The sequence below is a fragment of the Jaculus jaculus genome, chromosome 8 (assembly GCF_020740685.1).
Source record: "Jaculus jaculus isolate mJacJac1 chromosome 8, mJacJac1.mat.Y.cur, whole genome shotgun sequence".
Classification (NCBI taxonomy): domain Eukaryota; kingdom Metazoa; phylum Chordata; class Mammalia; order Rodentia; family Dipodidae; genus Jaculus; species Jaculus jaculus.
The window spans coordinates 139,813,438-139,836,844 of NC_059109.1; the positions used below are offsets into that span (position 1 = coordinate 139,813,438).

Sequence of the window (23,407 nt, forward strand, 5' to 3'; positions counted from 1 at the left end):
GGTGAGGAATGGGGCTGGCTATAGTCATAGGTGTGAGGCATAGCCGTCAGATTGTCCTTCAAAAGGGACATAATAAGCTTAGTAGTAGCTTAGAGGCAGAGTGCTCTCTCATAGCACATGTGAGGCTGGGGTTCCAGCATCCCAGCACCCTTCTTCTTAGTCCGAATGCTTGCTTCAGATTTTGCTGAGGTAGCACCTTCTGAATCCAGCTGTGGACCCAGTAGAAAAGTGGATATGTTGGTGCTGGAGAGATGGGTCAATGGTTAAGGTGCTTGTCTGCCAAGTCTAATGACTCAAATTCAATTTCCTAGTACCCACGTAAAGCTAGATGTACCAAGTAGCACACACCTCTGGAGTCCGTTTGTAGCAGCTGGAGCCCCTAGTGTGCCATTCTCTCTCTCTCTCAAATAAATAAATAAAAATACAAAAAAAAAAAAAAGCCAGGTAGGGTGGCGCACGCCTTTAATCCCAGCACTTGGGAGACAGAGGTAGGAGGACCACCATGAGTTTGAGGCCACCCTGAGACTACATAATGAATTCCAGGTCAGCCTGAGCTACAGTGAGACCCTACCTCAAAAAACAAAACAAAACAAACAAAAAACATTAAGGGCTAGAGAGATTACTCAGCTGTTAAAGGTACTTGCTTGCAAAGCTTGCCAGTCTGGGTTTGATTTCCCAGGACCCATGAAAAGCCAGATGCACACAGTGGCACATGCATCTGGAGTTCATTCATTTGCAGTGGTAAAAGGTCCTGGCACACTCATTCTCTCTCTTGAACTCTCAAATAAAAGTATTTTTTAAGGGATGGAGAAATGGCTTAGCAGTTAAGGCCTTTGCCTGCAAAGCCAAAGATCTTGGTTCGATTTCCCAGGATCCACGTAAACCAAATGCACAAGTTGGCACATGAGTCTGGAGTTCAGTGTCAATAGCTGGAGGTCCTGGCGTGCCCATTCTCTCTCTCGCTCTCTCTCTCTCTCTCTCTGCCTCTTTCTTTCTTGCCCTCTCAAATAAATAAATAATTTTTTAAAGCAAAAAATTTTTAAATAAATATTTTTTTTAAAATGAGAGAAGCCGGACATGGTGGCACACATTTTTAATCCCAGCACTCAGGAGGCAGAGGTAGGAGGATCTCCAAGAGCTCGAGGCCACCCTGAGACTCCATAGTAAATTCCAGGTCAGCCTGAGCTAGAGTGAGACCCTGCCTTGGAAAGGCAAACAAACAATGAGAGTCCCAGTGGTGTGCCCTGTGCAGTACTCGACCCTGTGCTGGAAGGAGGAAATAAATGGTTGTGGTTGTGGTTGGGGTTGGGGTTGGGTTTACGTTGAAAGGCACAGCAGGAATGAGCTTTTAAAATTAGGTGGTGGGGAGCATGGACTGCCACCGAGTGAGGGCCACTAGTGGGTAGTTCTCAGTACTAAATAAGGTGGGATATCTAGGTAGGAAAACAGCACCTCCTTGAATATTTTGACAGTTCTTTATAGCAAACAAACAAACAAACAAACAAACAAAACAAAACAAAACAAAACAAAACAAAAAAACCCTACAGGTAGGAGATGGCTGTGAGTTTGAGGCCACACTGAGACTACATAATCAATTCCAAGTTAGCCTGGGCTGGAGAGAGACCCTACCCCCCCCCCAGAAAAAAAAAAAAACACCAATGAACTGGGCTAGAGAAATGGCTTAGTGGTTAAAGCACTTACCTGCAAAGCCAAAGGACTCAGGTTCAATTCCCCAGTACCCACTTAAGTCAGATGCACAAGGTGGTGCATGCATCTGGAGTTTGTTTGCAGCATCTGAAGGCTCTGACATGCTCATTCTCTCACTCTCTCTCTCTCTCTCTCTCTCTCTCTCTCCCTACTGACTCTCTCTGTCTCTCAAATAAATAAAAAATTAAAAGGAAATAAAAATAAATACATAAATGTTTTGAAAAGTACTGTGTTGACTTAGGGCCAGAATGATCGTAACTTTCAGTGTTACCATATCAGCACTCCTCTCTCATCTCTAAATCTAAACAAGGCACCTCATAAAATCACTTTACATGTTAATTTATAGGAGGAAATTATTTAGTAGACTGGTTCACATATTTTTACTTAAAATTTAAGCTTAATCTTAAAACCTTGTAAATGACATCCTTTAAGGAATATAACTTAGAAAGTCACAGGGTCAGGCCTGAGAATATTGCTCAGTGGTTAAAGGCAGTGGCTTGCAAAGCTTGCTGGCCCAGGTTTGATCCCACAGTACCTATGTAATGCCAGATTCACAAAGTGGCTCATGTGTCTAAAATTGGTTTGCAGCAACAAGAGGCCCTGATGTACCCACCCACTCTCTCTCTCTCTCTCTCTCTCTCTCTCTCTCTCTCTCACACACACACACACACACACACACACACATATAAAAATAAATATTTTAAAAGCCGGGCATGGTGGCGCACGCCTTTAATCCCAGCACTCGGGAGGCAGAGGTAAGAGGATTGCCATGAGTTCAAGGCCACCCTGAGATGACAGTTAATTCCAGGTCAGCCTGGACCAGAGTGAGACCCTACCTCGAAAAAAAAAAAAAAATTTAAGGCTACGGGATCAGATATATAGTCATTGTAAAGACGCCTAAATGCACTCTCTTGACAAGCCCATGCCCATGTCTGAGGTGTGTACTGCCCTTGTCCTACATGACCCTGCCTCAATGCCGGATCATATCACTAACTCTGCTTTCCTCTAGCTTATCCTGAAATCCTTTCCTGCAGTATAGTCAAGCACCTGGCTTTACCTGAGTAAAGGTTCCTATGGAGAAAGAGAACTCCTCAGGCTGCTGACAGGGCTGGGCTGTGTCTTCCTGCCACCCCAGAGTCCTAGGACTAGCCATTCCTACCCACTGTGGAGCTCTGCACTGGGCACTGTTCTCAGAGCTCTTGCTGGCCTGGCAGAGACTTGTGGACTTGGCACTTTGGCCTGGTGATGGCTTCCAGCCCGAGTCTGCTTTCTCCACTTCAGTTCTCACAGATGTCATTCTCTCACTACCACCTCCTCCTGAACCCAGCACCTGCGTCTCAGAGGAGTGGGTACACAGCCCTTGGCTGCATGCCCTTTCTGGGAAGATGTGAACACACAAACACCTTTTCACCTCAGGTAGGGCCCTGGTGACAGGAACCATTCCTCCCTCCTCTTGCTTTTCACTGGGCTTACTTACAGGAGCATGGGTGACTCCTAAACAACTATATCACTGAAAAATCTCACTCTAGCATGATGACAACCTCCCAAAGCTGCAGAGCTAGAGTCCTCCGTCCATTAAACTTGCACCTTTTGTGTACTCCAGTACCTCCTAGCACCAAGTGTGGCCTGATCAGAATTGTAGACAGCTGGAGGTGAACACAGGAGGGAGTGGCTGGATTGTCAAGTGAGAATCTAATGACCAGCCCCAACCCAGTGTTTTGACAGTCTGCTATGGGTAGACATGGCTGCTCTGGTTAAGATGCTGGGACATGGTTCAGTGAATGAAGCACAAGGACTGGGATTTGGACTCCCAGCATCCATGGAAGTGCTGGGTGAGTGTAGCAGCTACCTGTAATCTGGCTCTCAGGAAGTGGAGGCAGAGGATGACCCCTGTGCAAACTCGCTACTTAGACAAGCTGAGTTGGTGAGCTCTGGGTTCAAGTGAGAGACCCTATCGCAGTGAGCAAGGAGAAGATGCCCATTGTCAACCCCTGCCTTCCACATGCACACGTTTGCTCACATGCATATACAAATGCATATATGCCACACACGTACACACATGGGTTGGTAATGCCATGTTATGTCTGGAGGCCAGGGTTCCACAATGCCTTCTCACACATCTGTGTGCAATGCCAGATGGGAAGGGCTGAGTGGGGTCATTTATTCACTCAACAAACGTTTTGGGAGGATAGTGACATTATACTCAAGACCATGGGTTTCTGTGGTGGTTGGAATCTTAAGTGTCCTCAATAGCCTCAAGTGTTTGTGATTAAACCTCATACTTAATCCCCAGCTGGTGAGACCTTGGGGAGGTGGAGCCTTGTTGGAGGAGGCGTGTTGCTGGGGGCAAGCCTTGGGTTGTTATACTCTATCCCTGCTTGCCACACATAATTCACTCTCTTCTTCCTCCCTGTTACTGATGAGATGTGACACCTGGCTGTCTGCTCTTGCCATGTTTTCCCCACCCTCAAAACTGTAAGCTAGAAACAAACCCTTTCTTTCCATAAATTGCTTCTGGCAGGGTGTCTTGTTCCAGCAATGAAAAGTTAACTGCTACATGGGCTGGTGAGATGGCTTAGTGGTTAAGGCGTTTGCTTGCAAAGCCACTCCGGTTTGATTCTCCAGGACCCATGTAAGCTGGATGCACAAGGTGGCACAAGCATTTGGAGTTTGTTTGCAGTGGCTGGAGGCCCTGGAATGCCCATTCTCTCTCTCTCTCCCTCCCTCCTTCTCTCTCTCAAATAAATAAAAATATATTTTTAAAACAGGTAATTTCTACAGTTCCCCAACCCAGGTCTTGCATCCTGGTTGTGCTGGCATGGTAAGCATGTTTTGCATCTGCCCTGATTCTCAACTTCATGTCTGTAAAATGAGGCCAGTTATAAAATCTGTTCTGAGGTCATCTATGTAGATTCTTGAGCACAATGCTCGGCACACACTCCACTCAGTAATGACAATTAGTCTGCTGTCATTTCTTTTTTTTTTCTTTAATTTTTTAATTTAATTTTAAACAGAGAGAGAGTGATAGAGAGAATTGGCACATCAGGGCCTCTAGCTGCTATAAACAAACCCCAGATGCATGTGCCACTGTGCATCTGGCTTTACATGGGTACTGGGGAATCAAACTCTGATAGTTAGGCTTTGTAGGCAAGTGCCTTAGCTACTGAACCATCTCTCCAGTCTCTGCTGTCTTTTCTTTCCTTTTTTTTTTTTTTTTTTTTTTTTTTGAGGTAAAGTCTCATTCTAGCTCAGCTGACCTGGAATTCACTATGTAGTCTCAGGGTGGTCTCCTACCTCTGCCTCCCAAGTGCTGGGATTACAGGCAGTGTGCCACCATGCCCAGCTTTGTCATTTCTTTTTGCAGCATGCATCTTAAGGTTTTTGCTCCATTGGCTTTTCTATTCAGAAATGTCAGGTAGGAATGAAGGTGGGGACTGGAAATCTGGGTGAGGTGACCCACCCCTATTAATACCAGCACTAGGGAGGCCAAGGCCAGTCTGGGCTATAGAATGAGGTCCAGGCCTCGAAAAAAAAAAGATGGGGACTAAGAACTGAGGATTGTGGGTAGACAGCTGCTGTTCTCAAGCACCCATATGACTGGTTGAAGTGAGACAGGCTTTGTGGGTGGGCAGCAACCCCAGTCACTCTACCCAGGAGGGGTTGGCTAGACCTGTCTCCATTAGGAAAGATGCTTCTATCCACTTTGCTCCTCTGAGCCCCTGGACAAGTGAAGTGAGGATGAGACCCTGTCCCCGAATAGAGAAAGAGCCCACTGAGACATGAACGCCACATCATCAGCCCCAATGAAAGAGAACCACCTCACATGTGGCTGCTGGGAATGTGGAGTGGGACAGCCACGTTGGCAAACAGCTGGTAGTTACTTACAGTGTGATATGCAGAGCCTCTGAGCAATACAGAAGCCATAGTCGTGGGTTTATACGAAGGATGCATGAAAAGTGGCCACACAATTTTATACAAAGATGTTCATAGCAGCTCATATGAAGTGACAGCTAAAGAGAGAGGGAACAACTCAAATGTGTATCAGCTGATGGGCAGGGAAGCAGCACAGTAGACAGGAACACTATCCAGGCATGAAAGGAAGGAAGCACTGATCACATGATAATGGGATGAGCATCTGAGACATGGCTCTGGGTGCAGCAGACCCTGTGGCGACAGTCAGGTAGCCACAATGCAAGCCATGGTTCTGTGTTTGTGGAGGCCAGAGGCTGACAGGTCCTCTATTGCTTTCCCCTTCTGAGGTGGGGTCTCTCACTTGAACTCAAAGCTCGCTGATTCAGCTAGTCAAGCTGTCTTTGCCTCCTGCATGCTAGAATTGCAGGTGGTCTGCCATACCCACCTGGCACTCATGCAGGTACTGGGGATCTGAACTCCAGTCCTCATGATAGGGTGGAAAGTGCACTGTCCACTGAACCATTTCCAGGCCCTCACAGCTATGGTTTTTCTCTCTTAATGTTTTTATTTAATTGCATGGTGTGTGGGGGAGTTCCAGGGCCTCTTGCCATTACAAATGAATGCCAGATGCATGTGTTGCTTTTTGCATCTGGCTTTACATGGGTACTAGGTATTTGATTCTGGGCCAACAGGATTTGCAAGCAAGCACCTTTAGCCACTGAGCTAGTTTTCAATCCCCACGGTATAGCTTTTCATTTGTTTGTTTGTTTGTTTTAGTTTTCCATGGTAGGATCTCACTCTAGCTCAGGCTGACCTGGAGTTCACTGTGTAGTTTCAGTGTGGCCATGAACTCACAGTGATCTTCTTACCTCTGCCTCCCAGGTGCTGGGATTAAAGGCGTTTAAAAACACCGTTTTGTTGTCGTTGTTTGTTTGTTTGTTTTTTGAGGTAGGATCTTGCTCGAGCCCAGGATGACCTGGAATTCACCCTTTAATCCCAGGCTGGCCTCTAATTTTTGGCAATCCTTTTTATCCTTTAATCCCAGCATTCAGGAGGCAAAGGTAGGAGGATCACTGTGAGTTCAAGGCCACCCTGAGACTACAGAGTAGTGGGCAAGAGTGAGACCCTACCTTGAAAAGCCAAAAATAAATTTTTTTATTTGCATATGTGTGTGCACATGTGCAAGGGTGTTTTGCCTACAAATGAACACCAGACATATGTGCCACTTTTCTGTCTGTCTTCACATGAGTGACAGGAAATTGAACCTGGCAGGCTTTGTTGAGCCATCTTCTGGGCCTCTAAGCCATAGCTTCTAAAGATACCAAAAAATTTCCCACGGAACCAAATGTGGAGATTCACTTAATAGGAATTATCCTCACTAGTTACAGGGTGCAGTCTCTGGAGAAGGTGTGTGGTGACTTGACTGGAGGAGCAAGAACAATTTGAAAGTGAGAAGACCATTTCCAATGGCTACCGAGGCCTTGACAAACACTACAGGAAAAACAGCTCATGGTGAAGGTTCTGTGACAAGGGATAGCTTCCAGACGAGAATCCACAGTGACTCACACACTTACAACCCTTCTGAGATTGGTAAGCAGATGACTTCCATCAGAATGGAGCCAGGTGTCAACTATTTTAATAAATTGACTCAATCAGAAAAAAAATTCTAAATTTAAAGAATTTTTTAAGTCCTGGCATGGTGACACATGCCTTTAATCCCAGCATTTGGGGTGGCAGAAGTAGGAAGACTGCCATGAGTTTGAGGCCACCCTGAGACTACACAGTAAATTGCAGGTCAGCCTGGGCCAGAGTAAGACCCTACCTTGACAAACACAAACAAACAAACAAAGAGAGAGAGAGATTTTTTTTAAATACACCAAATGAATGAAGCCAGTCACAAAACACTATTGTATGATTCCATTTATTTTTTTTTTGTATTTAAATTATTTATTTATTTTTTAAATTTTTATTAGCATTTTCCATGATTATAAAAAATCCCATGTTAATTCCCCCGGCCCCCCACACTTTCTCCTTTGAAATTCCATTCTCCAACATATTACCTCCCCATCACAATCATTGTACTTCCATATTATGATTCCATTTATATGAAATGTTTGTGAAATATTCAGACTAGGAAGGTCATGGGGACGAAAGTCTTAAATTATTTAGTGGGAGGGGTAGGAAACAGAATATGGGTTTCCTTTTAGGATTATGGTTGCACATCTCTGAACATGCTAAACATGTTCATGTGTGAGTGACTTTTGTAGAAATTAGTGTTCCTTAACAAAACTGTTACACAAACAAATAGATGGATAAGAAATGGGTCTGGGTCAGAAAAGAAGCCACATGCTGGAGTGCTGGCTCTAAAGCCCCCATCACTGGAGAATGCCACTTAAAACAATGTTATTATCCTATAGGACGCTCAAGGCCAGAGGAAGCATCAAGCTTTGGTTCTTGGGAAAGATAATTATGGTGGGGACTGTTTCTTAACAAAACGAGCTATCAGGAATGTATCTGAGGCAGGAGCTCCCACATGCAGCACCTGGTACTAACTGAAACTGTGGAGAGAAGGCCGGGGTGCGTTGGGAAATGGGCTACCCCTAGTTCACCCGGCTTTTCCATCTCTGCCCCTCCTGCTAAAATGCTCCACCACCCTAATGCTGGCTTTCCTGACAGTGTCAGGCCTCTGTGACCCTCAGCCCTGGAGCTCAATAGTTCCACTACCTGGAGCCCTGATCCAGCCTTTGCTCTCAGGATGGTTAAGGTGGAGACAGAAGGAATGGGTTATAGTGTTAAACCTGTATGTGAGTAAAAATAGCAGAATGCTATGGCCTAGCAGTAAGAAAGCCTCAGAACAGGGACAAGTGTCCTAAGTCAGCTAAGGATGCCCAGAAGGTTGAGGACTGGCTTGGGGAACCTAGGCACTCCTCTATTCACATGACCTTACTCTTGGGACAGTGGCTCTGCCCAGCAGCCACCGTGTACAATTAGACAGGTGCCAGAAGTGCCCAGACTGGCTGGGATGCTCCCAGGTAGGCTTCTGGGTTGTCATGGCAACTTCCTTGGAGGCTTCCTGCATCTTTAGTGTGGATCCAAGAGAAGACACCCTTTCTGGTAGTTTGACTAAAATGTCTCCCATAGCCTCATGTGTTTGTGATTAAATCTCATACTTAATTTCCAGCTGGCAGAGCCTTTGGGTGGTGGACCTTGCAGAAGGAGGTGTGTCACTAGGGGGTGGGTCTTGGGATTTTATAGTTCAGCTCTGCTTGCCAGAGCTAGCCAGGGCTTCACTTCCTCCCTGCTGAAAAAGTGTGCCACTTGATGTCTGCTTTTGCCTTGTTTTCCTCACCTTGATGAAACTTCCCCTGGAAACTGTGAGCCAGAAATAAACTCTTTCCTTCCATAAGCTGCTTGGATGTTTTGTCCCAGCAACACACTTGGAGAAATAAGCTTCTTTCCCCCACTGCTGTAATGCAACTTCAGGACAGCCTCTGTCCAGACATCTGTGGAGTCTGTGCTTGAGGACAGAAAGGCATCTGGGCTCTCTGTCCCCAGGGCTGAGTGCAAAGATCCATGAGGTAGGATTCCCAGAGGCTCAGAACCGAGGGTCAACAGTTAGCCGACTTAGATCAGAATCCCCAGCCTAGGGGGTAGAGCTCAGGGGTAGAGCAATTGACCACAAAATCCCCAGCCTGCCACTGGCTTGGTGATATGAAATGGGTGGGCTCTACAGACCTGCACACACACTAAGGAGAGCTGACATTGTGGAGATGTCACAGCCTAGTAACAAACTTCACCAGTGGAGGCCCAGGTCAAGTTTCAGTCAAGCACAACACTCCCCTTCTTGGGCTTTTCCCAAGCACCCTTCATTCCTGTTGCTGGGCAGGACACCAGGAATGAATGGTAGGGCCTGTATTCCTGGACCCCAGCACTGTGTATATTTTTAGTTTCTGCCCTGTGTGGGCATCTACACTGTGGCTAGTGTCCTCAGGGAACCACCCAGCTGCAGACACAGGAGCCTGGTGGGCACTTGGGGACCTCTAGGAGCTGCACCCCCACCATCTCAGATCCTGAGGCTCGGGAAGCAACTCCCTTTAGCAAGACAGAATCAGCTTCCCTTAGGGAAGAATGCACATGCCCCAGCACACGCAGGCTTGTGGCTGGGAAATGGGAGGCATGAGGATCCACTCTGTGACCTTGGATTCCTAAGTTGGAAGGAGGACCCCAGGCAGAAGTTGGCAGAGGTATACAGCAGCCGTGCTGTGCTGAGGGCCTGGGTGCCACAGACAGGAGACATCTCTCCCCCCAGCAGGGCTAGAGCTGTGTTTTGCTATCTCAGTGCTCCTGAGCAGTTTTCAAGGGCCAAGAAGTAATTCTGGAACATACATGTTTCAACCTCCTCTTGGTTCCTGTTCTTTGACCATTCCGGGGTAGATGTTGGTGGGTTCTGGTGGTACTGGCTGGGCTTCACAAAGGCAAGAAATGTGGTGTGTGGTACTTGGGTGGCAGGCTAATATCTCAGAGTACTGGCTCACCTGTACTTTACCTACACACTGGGCTCGTTTCTGCCTCTATAAAGTTGGGGAAGTGAGTCCAGAGTGGTGCCCAGCATGATGGCTCACACTAATCCCAGCACTTTCGCGGCTAAGGCAGACTTGCGAGTTTGAGACCAACGTGGGCTACATAATGAATTCCAAGCCAACCTGGAATACAGAGTGAGCCTCTGTCTCAAAAAATAATTAAAATAGGTAAGTAGAAAATCATAAACTGAAAAGGTTTCCACCATCTATCTGACATGGTGATAAGCAAGGCACACTTTATGTTCCACAGTAATACATGGACAAGAGACGTAAAGGCCCTGCTCCACAAAACAAACATCTTTGCTGTTCCCCCATCCTCACTCCATTTATCTTTTACAAAATACTGGTCACTACTGACCCAATTTCTCAGAGTAACTTAGTGAGCCCTGATGTGATGATGTTCACGGTGAAGATGCAAAACAAAAACAAACCAGACGCACAGTCACGCCACGCAAGGAAAGCACACTGGACGCTAAGGGGGAGCGCTCCCTGAGTCAGAGCCACGGCGAGTCAGGGTTTATTTTAAGAGCTCAGGCGCCGCAGGCTTGGAGGGGGGCGGGGCTCCACGAGCCGCGCTCCGCTCGGGGGCCGCCTCGCGGGAAGCGTGGCTGGACCCCGCGGCGCGGTCCCCCGCGCTCCCAGGCCCGGACACCCGAGGAGTCGGAGACTCACCAGGCTCCCCACCGCGGCAGACGCGGAAACCCAACGAAGTGGGGGACCCAGTGCCCAAGGCGGGGGGCGGAGCCGGCACGCGCGAGGGGTGGATCCTGGCTTTCCTCCCGGCCCCGCCCCCCAGTTTGCAAACAGCGGCAGCGCTCCCTCCGCGCGCACGCGCCCGCCGCCCCGCCCGCTCCGTCTCCTGTGCCGAAGCCACGCGCGGGGCCTGCCGGGAGCCAGCGGTAGAAAAGTCTCAGAGGCAGGTCACTTGCCCGCAGGTGCGCAGGCGCGGCCCCGCCTCCTGCCAGCCGTGCGGCCATATTTAAAGGGCGGCGGGCGCAGTGAGCCAATGGGTGGAGAGCTACGGGGGGCGGTGCGTGGCGGCGCGAGGCCCCGGATGTGGCTGCGGCGCCGCTCCTCCCCCGCTCCCCTCAGAGCCCCGGCTGCGGGCTCCGCTCCGTTCGGTCTCTCGCTAGCTCGCTCGCTCGCGGCCCGCAGGCCCTTAGGGCGCGGCAGGCAGGAGGCGCCTCGGCGGAGGCTGCGCGGAGCTGCGCCGGAGCGGGCTGCCGGGCGGCCGCGCGGCGGCGGAGCGGGCGGGGCCCGGCGCTGGTTCCCCGCGCCCAGCGCGCCCCGGCCGCCGCCATGAGCGGCTCGTCGGGCACCCCGTATCTGGGTAGCAAGATCAGCCTCATCTCCAAGGCGCAGATCCGCTACGAGGGCATCCTCTACACCATCGACACCGACAATTCCACCGTGGCTCTCGCCAAAGGTAGCAGCGCGCGCGCCGCCGCCGCCGCGCGCCCAACCGCCGCCCCAACAGCCTGGACGCCGCTGGCCGGGTTCCTAGCCCGCGGGCTCCTCCTCGGGGCGCCCCCGCCCCGGCCCGCACAATGGTCTTCCCCGCTCCCGCGGGGGCGGCGCGGACGGGCGGGCGGCAAAGGCCCGGGGGCGGGGCTCCCTCCAGCTGCCGCTCCTCCCCAGCCGCGGGGTGTCCCCTGCGCGGCGACGGGTGGCCCGGGGCTCCCCGGCGGGCGGGGTGGGCAATGGGACCCGTTAGGTGGGTCGCCGGGGCGTCCTGCTGGAGCCCCTGCCGAGATAGACGTCGGTTAACCCGGGGCTGCCCAACTCTGAACTCTTCCCGCCCTTGTCCGGACATCCCGACCTGGCTGTCTTTTGTGACCCACGCCCGTGGGCGCTGGCGGCCTTCGGGGGGGGGGTGGGCATGGGGTTAGAGGAAGTCCGGAGTCGGAGCGCCAGGGCCGACAGCGTGAGGCCCCCGGGGCTTCTTTGTCTCCGTCCTCCGCGAAGATGGGGCGCGCTTTCCCTCTCTCCTGCTGCTGTCTGCAGCCCTGGGTGGGTGCTGAGCCCGCCCCTGAACTCCTGCGGGTCCCGACGGAGGGGGCGAGGGTAGGAGAGGCCAGTGTGCCAAGGCCAGAGAGAGCACTGCGGCCTGGAGACGGTCATCCCGAGCGCTGGGGGCTGCTGCTTTTGAAGCCTGGTACTCGGACTGCGGCACTGCAGGAGAGCTCAGGATTCCAAGGCTTTGTGTTCACTTGAGCTCCATAGCGTATCGCTTTCGACCTGAGAGCCCCAATTGGACAAACTGAGGCTCAGAGTAGGCTCCTGTCCTCGGGAGTTGCGCTTCTACTAGATGGAGCCGGGTACCTAACCTACTTCAAGCCAGGAGCCCTCCTAAAGAGAGATGGTAGCGTTCCTACAATCTTGTGGGTAGGGGATTTAGACACCACGGTGGTCCCATGGGCTCAGGATTTCCTTACTAAGTAGCTAGCATTTGGGGGTCCAACTTCTGGGACTTCCTTTTCCCGTTTTTTCTGCAGCAGCTACCCAAAAGCGGGGTGTGTGACAAGGGTTAGGGCAACTTACAGCTTACTGGTACTTGCCTAAGAAAACGATCTTCCCAGCTGAAGCGTTTAGTGAGGTTCAAGCGCAATGGTTGGCCCATCCGCAAAGTCAGATGTGAGGAGGCAGATTTTGCAGAGCGCTCTGCACGTGTGCTGGAGAATGGGGAACTTCGTGAAACCAGGAGAAGCCTGTGAAAATTTCCTTGTCATCCTTGTGACTTCAAACTCTTGCAGGCTTCAACTGATTCCTTGCCTGGAGATTGGACAGCTGTTGAATTGTAGACTGTTCTGTGTTAGGGAGGGTGCTCAGAAGCCATAACGTTAGATTGCTGGAACAGACTTGGCACAGAACAACAACTTACCCCCACTTCTTTTTCTTAACCTTTTAAGTGAGGTCCTTTGGTACTGAAGACCGTCCCACAGATAGACCTGCTCCCCCAAGAGAGGAAATTTATGAGTACATCATTTTCCGGGGAAGTGATATCAAGGATATCACTGTGTGTGAGCCTCCGAAAGCTCAGCACACCCTCCCTCAGGATCCTGCTATCGTTCAGGTAAGTGTGTTGCAGTAGCTGAGTGGACCATTTCAGAGGCGGAACCTGGCGTCTTCTGCTTAGTAACACTGGCCATGTTTCTATTTGGGCAGTTTCTCTTCCCATGTAAAGTGTTCATTCATGCAGCATGCACTGAGTAGTGGTGTATAGCAAGACTCCTCAGGAAAGAGGCCTATGACTTGCTGTGGTGTTCAGGGGTTGCTGGTGCCGATCTTTCTAGACCTCAGGTGCCCAGGACATAGAAGTCATACCCTGAGTGGCATGGTGCGTGTCATGAGATGCTTAACAGTGTTCATTGCCTGTATCCAGCTGTTACATTTCAGTGCTTGGGCACTAACTTGGAGGTCTTAAGCCACTTGGCTGTCTGCTAGGTTATGGCCCAGGATTACCAGGCTGTCCCAGCTCATTGTTTTCTTTTGTAAATTTTTTTTTAAAGAAGTTTATTTGTTTGGGGGGCAGGTTAGGAATATGGATGCACCAGGGCCTCCTGTCACTGTAAATGAACTCCAGTTGCATGTGCCCCTTTGTGTATCTAGCTTTATGTGGGTACTGGGGAATCAAACACTGGCCCCCTGGTTCTGTAAGTAGGTGCCTTTAACTGTTCAGCTGTCTCTCTAGTCCCTCTTTTGCAAATTTAGGCCTTAGTTGGCTCCTCTGAGGTTTAGATTGCTCTGGGTTCTGAGGTGGGGATATACCTGCCAGATGGGAGCATGTGGGGTGGGCTTCCAGGGCACTTGAAGCAGCCCAAGTAGACTTTTGAAGACTAGAAGGGATACTCAGGGTTTTCAAAAGAAAGTAACTGAAATAGGCCTGAGAAGTTGGGAGGATGCAGTCAAATGAGGGACTTAGGAAAAACCATGCTTCTAGATATGTGGGGGTCATAGAGAAAAAGGATGGGGTGGGAGAAGAAGATGGATGTTTGGGGAGGCACATGTAGTTCCTGGCCCCACACCTACACCTCTGCAGGGCAGTGTACTTCCAACTGAGGGTGGCATTTCTTCCTGTAGGAAGGTCAGACTGGCATTGGCAGAGGAGAGATATTAGTGTTTTAATGGGGTTGGAAGTTCATGCAGCTAGGAATGAAATGTTGGGGAAAAGGCAGTTTAGGCCATAATGAAAACTCCTCCAGGACTGTTGTGCATATCAGGAGTGCAGTCTTACAGAGCAGGTGCCCTCTTCCTGTTTGAGCAAGTGCCCAGTGTACAGACCGGCAGGGTGACTGGATGGCCTTGCACTGCTCTCACCTCTGTGTGTGTCTCATTGTTCAGTCCTCCCTGGGCTCTGCCTCCGCCTCGCCCTTCCAGCCACATGTGCCTTACAGCCCCTTCAGAGGGATGCCGCCCTACGGCCAGCTGGCAGCCAGCTCCCTGCTCAGCCAGCAGTATGCCGCCTCCTTAGGTCTAGGTGAGTGACCATTCTGTGTGCTTAGCTACCATTCCTCATGATTACCAGGTAGAACCATAGATCCTGAGGGTGGGACACATCCTCATGTCTTGTTCAGTTCCCATACCAGTTACCTGTCGGGCCACTCAATGAACTACCCAGTGCAGCTTTAGCTTGTTAGAACGTTTACTTGACTGTCAGCAGAGACTAAGAGGCAGCTACCCGGGCTTTACACCAGACGACTCAAATCAAAACATATCTAGGATTGGGAAGACAGTAAATTGCTTGCCTTGCAAGCATGCAGAACCTAAGTTTGAACTCCAGGATTCACATTATCTAGGAGTCACACTTAAAAAGTCAGGCATGCCGGGCGTGGTGGCGCACGCCTTTAATCCCAGCACTCGGGAGGCAGAGGTAGGAGGATTGCCATAAGTTCGAGGCCACCCTCAGACTCCATAGTGAATTCCAGGTCAGCCTGGGCTAGAGTGAGACCCTACCTCGAAAAACAAAAAAAAACAAAAAAGAAAGAAAAAGAAAAAAAAAGTCAGGCATGGTGATGCATGCTTGTAGTCCCAGTGTTTGGGAGGTGGAGACTGGTAGATCCTTGGGGCTTGCTAGCCCTCCAGTTTATCCTATTTGAGTTCAAGGCTAGCAGGAGACTCCGTCTAAAGAATTAAAAAAAAAAAGTTTGGCCATGTTCCTGAGGAATGACACTATCCTCTGACCACACACATGTGCATCTGGCAAACATAACACAAATATCTGAAGTGTCCAAAGTCTTGGTACATCTGCCTCTAACAAGAAATGCTGTTGTAGGTTTTATGGATGAGGTCTAGCTGTTGGCACATCTAAGACCCTGTAACTTACATCCTTATTATTCTACTGTAAGTGCCCTGCACAAAAATGGTCTCCACCAAGGTTGACTAGACTAGAGCAAGGATCTAGTCTGTGTTGAGAGATCGTCCTTGTCCTTGACCTGGACATAGTTCTATAGCTGTGCTTAGAACATAGAGTTGGTTTGTCGACCACCCCACTCTGCCTCAGACTTCAGCATGAGGCAGCAAAGGCAGGGAGTGCTAATTAGGCCCAAACCAATTCTGTGGATCACTTGTTTGTTGTGTGTGTTGGGTAGCCTCTTAGCCTGGCTGTTTCTAAAATAAGTTTGGACAAGAAAGTGCTTGGCTCTTTCCAAGCTTGCCAGACACGGCTGTCCTGACTGACTTGTGTGCTCTCTGCTCTTCTCCCCTTTGCCTTCTGTAGAGAAGTTGGTAAGCCCTCCAGCCTCAGCCGCTGCTTCCAGCCCTAGTTCTTCTCCATCTCCACAGCCCGTTTCAGAGCTTGACATGTCCTCAGAGCCACCTCAGCTCACTTCCAAGGGTAACAGCAGTTTGGAGAACTAACTGCATGCTGTCTTGCAGACCATTCTGAGAGCCAGGGGGTAAAACAGAGCCAGGATGGCAAGACCAGAGCAGATTGTGCACTAGGCCCAGGGACCAGGGACCCTGTTTCTGTTTGATTCAGCATGTGGCCTGATTCATTATCAGGGTTTCTAAAGAAGGGTTTGTGAGTCATTGGAGTGCTCTCTTCACTCTGCTTGGGTTCAGGGTCTGACATGCCCCTAGCTGCTGCATGGGAAACTACAGAGCTGTTTCCCTGGGATTTGCTTGGTCCTAAACATGTTCTCTATTCCTGCAATGGAACTTTCCTAAGTGGCTCAGATGTGGCATGTCTGTCACTCTTCTACTTGCATGACAATCCCTGGATGTTTGCCTACGTAAGCAGTACTGTCCTGAGGGCTAGCTGGTCAGTGCTGGTGTCTACCACCTCGCTGCCGAGAGCGCAGCTCCTATTGGACATTTTGGCTTTCTTAACATTCTCACACTGACGCTTGTGCCTGTGCTTCACACACCACGCCCTGTCCATTGCCACAGCATGAGCCTCTTTTGAGGCCTCAAGGATGTATGAGTATTGATCTGTTTGTACATTGCTTTCCAAGTCCTGCAGGGTTCATTGTCTGAGTTAGAGCAGTCCTAATCTAATCTTTTCCCACCTGAGAACTACTGCATTATTAGATGCTTTCATTGTCCTTAGGACCACTTACTTAAATCTGCCCATAGGGCAGAATTATGTTAGCTGGTTTGGTTTTATAAACAGTACATGAGCCCAAGATTCTTGCCCTATCCATTTATGTGACTGCCTCCTTTTCCTCTGAGGGATGATCTTGCCGAAATAATAGACCTGAGAAGTGGTCCGTGTTCCTGTCAGAGAGGATGTTATGGACACCTGCCCTGGAAGTGCTTCTCTGACCCAGTTGCAAAAATTTCTCTTTCAATTTCTCCAGGTTCTGTTACCCATGGTCAGGACTTTTTTTCCTGTCTCAAATCTTAGTCCATTTCCATCCAGGCTCAAGGACTTAGTTAATTCCCATGGCTAATGGCCTGGGACAGGTGAGAGTAGACAGCACATAGGATCTGTTTTGGGACTCCCACTGAGCCTCAGTTTTGGAGATGAATCCCATGCAGTTCTGGAGGCATAGCTCCTCACCAAGGCCACATGGATCACACCCTTATTTGCAAGGATCCTTTACTCTCGAGGGACTGTTAAATAGTCTGACCACTGCACTTTATACAAAGAATAGGAGGATCCAACTTGTATCCCATGGATAGCAATGAATGAGGCCCAACCCATTTGTAAATGAAGACATTGTCAAAATGTTAGATGCTTCTGATCTGGAAGATCCCAGACTTGGGTCTCAGTATGAACCAGAATGTAGCATTCTTGGATCCAGAATTCATCTCAGGGCTATGGACTCCTTCAGGGTTGGTTAGAGCTTGTTTGGAGAAGCCATTCATAAGCCTCTGGGGAGGTACCCATTAGTAGGCATAGTGACTCCCCTCCTTACAGTTTCCTCAAATTTTGGAGCTGTTAAACATGAACTGGCCTTGGACCCAACCTATGACTAGGCCTTTCTTTCTTTCCTTTTTTTTTGGGGGGGTGGGGGGAGGATCTGTCCTGGGTTCAAACCTCTAGGCAGTTACCCTCCTCCACCTCAAGTGCCAGCCAGAAGAGAAGTGGCTGGAAATAGAAAGCTTTCCTTTATCGTTTTAAACCTTCCTCCCTTTCAACTCAGGAGCTGGCTTTCCATCTACCCCAGTCGGCAAGAGCCCCATGGTGGAGCAGGCTGTCCAGACTGGTTCTGTTGATAACTTGAATGCCAAGAAGTTGTTACCCAGCAAGGGCACTTCCGGAACACAGCTAAATGGTCGCCAGGCCCAGCCAAGCAGCAAGACTGCCAGCGGTACTTGAACAGATTCCCCTGCAGTTTGCTTTGTGTTACAAAAGTGGTGCACTATTCACTGGGCTAGTTTTTAAGCATTAACACCCCATCCTAAGCCCCACATACTTTGGCCGGGCAGGCCTATGGGCCTCTCGGCCCCATGCCATGGCTCTGCGGTAGTGGACTTGCTCTGGTGGCTGGGCTCTGCTTCTGTGCGAGCTTTGCCTCACTTTCCCCTTTGCACCTTAGATGTAGTCCAGTCGGCACCTGGGCACACTCAAGGGCAGGTGAATGATGAGAACAGAAGACCTCCACGGAGGCGGTCAGGTAACCCTGCAGCCGTGAGCATCATCCTATGCTTTGCTTGGCCTTCCTCGGGTGATGGGACTGAGGGGTGCTTCACTGTGCAGTGTCCCTTCCCCCTAGTCTACAGAGCGCCTATCAGCTGGAAACTGGGTGGTGACTGACTTCAGCCGTGGCTGTCCTTTCTCCAATCAGGGAACCGGCGGACAAGGAATCGATCCAGAGGGCAAAGCCGTCCCACGAATGTTAAGGAAAACACAATTAAGTTTGAAGGAGACTTTGACTTTGAGAGTGCAAATGCCCAATTCAACCGAGAGGAGCTTGATAAAGAATTTAAGAAGAAACTGAATTTTAAAGGTCTGAAAATAAGAATTTTCATATTGAAAGTTTTCACTCAAGAGAATTCCTAAAGTATATGAGGACAACTAGGGTGTCCGTGGAGCCAGCTGAGGTGCTAACTAGTTTGGAAATGAGTATCTGAGGAGCTAATGAGATGAGATACTGAGTGGTTCTGTGAAACTGTTGTGACTTTATTGTGTTTTTTTGGAGAAAGGGTCTCACTTTAGCCCAGGCTGTCCTGGAATTCACTATGTAGTCTCAGGGTGGCCTTGACCTCACAGTGATCCTTCTACTTCTGCCTCCCAAGTGCTGTGATTAAAGGCATGTGCCACCATATCTGGCCTGTTGTGATTTATTTATTTATTTAATTTGCTTATTTAAGAGAGAGAATGGGCACTCCAGGGTCTCCAGCCACTGCAATTGAACTTTAGATGCATGTGCCCCCTTGTGCATCTGGCTTATGTGGGTCCCAGAGAGTCGAACCAGGATCCTTTGGCTTTGCAGGCAAGCACCTTAACCACTAAGCCATCTCTCCAGCCCTGTTGTGATTTTTACATGAAGAGAAGAAGGGATTGTGTTGGCATGAGACATAGGTCACTTCTGGGCCTGAAGACAGGAAGTAGACCTTTGGGGGAGACCACCTGGGTTTGGTGTCTGCTTCTGCACTTTTGTACTTGCTTTTTTTTTTTTTTTTTTTTAATTTTTATTAACATTTTCCATGATTATAAAATATATCCCATGGTAATTCCCTCCCTCCCCACCCCCACACTTTCCCATTTGAAATTCTATTCTCCATCATATTACCTCCCCATTGCAATCATTGTAATTACATAAATACAATATCAACCTATTAAGTATCCTCCTCCTTGTACTTGCTTTTATAGATGACAAAGCTGAGATAGGGGAAGAAAAGGACTCCACTATAATGACCCAGAATGATGAGACTCCTGCTGAGGAAGACCTCCTGGGGCCCAACTGCTACTATGACAAATCCAAGTCCTTCTTTGACAACATCTCTTCTGAACTCAAAACCAGGTAAGGCCTGAGTGAAGAAAAGGGTGGCTGTTCTGTGAGTCCCAGAAGCTCATGACTGAGGTGAAGATCAAACTTGGAGCTACATGATCAGGGCATGTTCTGGGATCTTAACATTTCTACACAGTGGGAACAAGAATTTCAGATGTGACACTGTAAGCCTCTGGCTATCACCCATCCTAATAGGGACTCCTGAAGCCCAGCCCTGCACCTTCTCCCCCTACTAGGCTACAATCAAGAGTGCGCCATTCTAACTTGTTTTGTTTTTGCCTGGCCTGCCTGCTGGCCTGAGTGACCTAAGATTCTTTCTTTCTTTCTTTCTTTTTTTGTTCATTTTTTATTTATTTATTTGAGAGTGACAGAGAGAAAGAGATAGAGATTGAGAATGGGCGCGCCAGGGCCTTCAGCCACTGCAAACAAACTCCAGATGCGTGCGCCCCCTTGTGCATCTGGCTAACGTGGGTCCTGGGGAACCGAGCCTCGAACCGGGGTCCTTAGGTTTCACAGGCAAGCACTTAACCACTAAGCCATCTCTCCAGCCCACCTAAGATCCTTTCTATCTGAGGCAACAGGTAGAACATTCTGACCAAGATGTAGGCCTTCCAGGTGCTGACAGCCTGTGCCCACAGTGTGTGTTGATCTTTAGCATGGTGAATGAGCACCCTAGACTGCTTGGCAGTCTGCACAGCTAGAGACTTGGCCAGAACATAGAAAATGAGGGAAGGACTCACCGGGGAGGCCCAGCTGTAGAGAGGAGTGACGTGGTCGGGTTTCGGCAGCAACTGCGGGAGTGGGGCAGGGACTATTTCCAGATGGAGCCAAGCTCTGCTGTGCTGTGGGGCTGAGTCGGGTGGGCAGGGTGATGATGATGGTGTGTTCTGAGCTGAGGGGTAGTCATTCAGGATAACAGGATGACCCTGTACAGCATCTTGGGAGAGTGTCTGAAGGTGGGTAGGTGGCTTGAACGAATCAAAGTGTCTTGGAGCAGGAATGGCTTGAGTTTGTTTTGTGGTAATGCTAACAGGATGAGGTTGACAGTGTGTGTATGGGAAGTCCAAGATGACTGTCAGGGTCTTGGATAGCTGAAGGATAAAGTTTTTTTTTTTTTTTTTTAATGTGTGCAGCAAGCTCAGGGATCAGTTGCCTAGACCACCCAGTGGAAACACTTGGGCACACAATTTGGACACGGGAGCCCCGTCTCTGCATGTTGGGGCAGCAGAGCACATTGGTACTGTTGTCATCTTCCCACCTCCCCCCAAAGCAAACACATTCATGGGATCTGGCTCCACTTAGGAGAAACCCAGTCTAGAGGGCTCTGTGTTTTATGGTTTACAGTGTGCCTGGTTTTCCTAGCACTCCTCTCCTTGCCTTGCAAGCTCAGTGCTTCCTTGGTCACCCATTGTATTGTCTGACATCTCCCAGAGCTGTGCATTGTTAGCCTCCAGCTCTAGGCCTGATTGTATCCCCACCTCTGCAATGGCTGCAGTAGAAGTCCATTCCTCTTTCTTGGCTCTCTGAGGATGAAACCTATTTCATGTTGTTGCCCATAGCAGTCAGAACTCAACCTTGTTTGGTTTAGTTCCAGAAGGACAACATGGGCTGAAGAGAGGAAGCTTAACACCGAGACCTTTGGGGTATCAGGGAGGTTTCTTCGTGGCCGTAGTTCCCGTGGTGGATTCCGAGGAGGCAGGGGCAATGGGACAACCCGGCGCAACCCAACATCCCATCGAGCTGGAACTGGTCGTGTGTAAGGGTACATATAACCTAGGTGAGTGGGGAGGCTTCTGGATCCTTGGCTTGGAGTTGGTAGGACTGGTGACCCAAGACAGAAATAAGGGCATGCAGGACACAGAGAGTATTGACCCAGAATCAGTTAGCTCTTTAGGAGCTTTGGGTCAGGCCCTGACTTGGGCCTTTGGTGTTGGACCCAGGCCCCTGCCTCTCATCTGAGATGAAGACTGCAGTGCAGTCAACCATCTGGGGCCTGGGGCCTGGCTTTTGTTCTGCAAGCAAGAACATCACAGCCCTGTCAGTATTAAGCAGGAGACTATTGTTAGCAAGGCCTCACCCGACTTGCATGCACTCTTGATCTGGCTAGAGCATCCCTGTACAGTACCATATAGGACCTGGAGGAGCCAGGACATCCTGCCTCTAGCTGCCTCCTGGTCCCCGAGGTGATAAGAGTGGGCAGCCTGGCCAGTGTGTGTGTGTGTGTGGGGGAAGTATCCCCAGTCCTCTGCAGGCAGCAGTGCCTGGTGACTTCCTCTCTTGCAGGCTCCTGCGGAAGCAGCAGGCGATGTTCATCAGTGACGACATATGACATAGGAATGCCATACTCACAGGAGACATGGGTCCTGTTGACCAAGTCTGGAAAACTCCCCACACTGCTACTTGTGTTTTGGACTTAACTGAGCTTGGACATGGTCTAGGTTAGAACCACTTGTTTTGGGGAAGCATTTGTAGTTAGTCTCTTGACCTACATTTCCTTCTTGGTTGCACACAGCCTAATTCTAAGGTTTTTGGTATTTTGCAAAAAGGTTTCTATAAGGAAGGCTCTATCCTTACTTTATGACTGTTTGTTTCTTTTTCTTTTTTTTTTTTTTTTAAAATGACAGCTGTGACTTTTAAAATGGAACCAAACCTTATTTGGCACATGTGGTGGCCAAATGCATCATTCTTCAGCCTATCTGGCCTGGCTCCCTACTACTAAGGGTGGGTCTGAGGTATGTGGGGTGGGTGGGTGTCCCATGGATCATGTTATGTAAGGAACCAGTGACTTGGGGGGGGGGGCTGACTATGGGTAAAGTCATGGACAGTGTCCTGAATACTGTCAGGTCATATGGAGCCTGGGTTACTTAAGCAGCAAGGCTTCAGGTCCAAGGCCAGGTAGCCTGCCCCTGACCCTCTGTCCTGTCCCTGCAGCCTCCAGCCCAGGGCAGTCAGTGTTTGACTGAACACAAGGGTTCTCATACACTTGGAAATGAGCCAGTCTTTTTTTTTGTGGGGGGGGGGTCACTTGACCTTCTTTCCTCAATTGTAAATAGTTCTGTGTTTATTTTAGAGGTGATGAGGGAGGGTGGGAATATAAATTTGTTGCATGAGTAAAAATGGGTCTGACTTTAAGTATAAGCATGCATCTTCTGATTGACAGGGCATTTTTGTTGAAAATAAGCACCTTGATAACTAAATTCCCTTCAAATAGCTGTAAAAGGCGTTAGTTCTGTATTGAAGTCACACTGTAAAAGCTTGGATTTATTTTTGTAGGATGTCATGGCTGAGAATAGAACATAGCATTGGGGCTACTCTGTCAGGGTAATGTAAGCTCTAAATAAACATGCAAATTTTCAAATTCTGCCCTTGTCATGTGTGTTATGTCCATGTGGGCCCAGAGACAGGCTCTTACCATGCCTGGACCACACTTGGGCTAGTAGGATTTGGGGCTGGAAGGAGGGGAAGATGTGGGCTCTATGTACTCCAGAAAGGAGGTGACTTTGCTGCTGCTGATGGGTGTCCACTGCCCTGCTGGGAGGAACACCCTGTCTAGACTGAATAGAAGCAGCCTGCTCTATTGTGACTCTGCAGGTGATGCTTAGAGTCCTCTTGAGGGCCATCAAGCACATGTAAATGGTCAGTGTTTCATCCATTATCTTTCTATGGCGGCAGACTCTAGGGTAAGAGCCTTCAGGAGACAGGCAGACTGGGGATGGTGACAAATGCCCCTGTCCTTGACCAGTAAACTTTTAGTTCATGTGCTAAGTGCAGGTGGTCATAGCCTGCAGTCTAAGCCAGCATGACACTGGT

The 23,407-nt window shown here is 49.3% G+C and overlaps 1 protein-coding gene across 3 annotated transcripts; it reads left to right on the top strand.

The window, feature by feature from the left end:
- Positions 1-11,459: 11,459 nt before the first annotated feature.
- On the top strand, positions 11,460-22,958 carry Lsm14b (LSM family member 14B). Of its 3 annotated transcripts, XM_045156287.1 has the most exons (10): positions 11,462-11,625; positions 13,109-13,272; positions 14,541-14,676; positions 15,916-16,032; positions 17,786-17,953; positions 18,182-18,259; positions 18,431-18,592; positions 19,459-19,609; positions 21,186-21,374; positions 21,881-22,958. In XM_045156287.1, the coding sequence occupies exons 1-9, from the start codon at positions 11,499-11,501 to the stop codon at positions 21,355-21,357; spliced, it is 1,275 nt and encodes a 424-aa protein (XP_045012222.1). In that variant the 5' UTR covers positions 11,462-11,498; the 3' UTR covers positions 21,358-21,374; positions 21,881-22,958. The 3 variants fall into 3 exon arrangements, with proteins under 3 accessions (XP_045012223.1, XP_045012224.1, XP_045012222.1); XM_045156288.1 differs by lacking the exon at positions 18,182-18,259 and having other exon boundaries at positions 11,460-11,625; XM_045156289.1 differs by lacking the exon at positions 15,916-16,032 and having other exon boundaries at positions 11,461-11,625.
- The last annotated feature ends 449 nt before the right edge of the window (positions 22,959-23,407 follow it).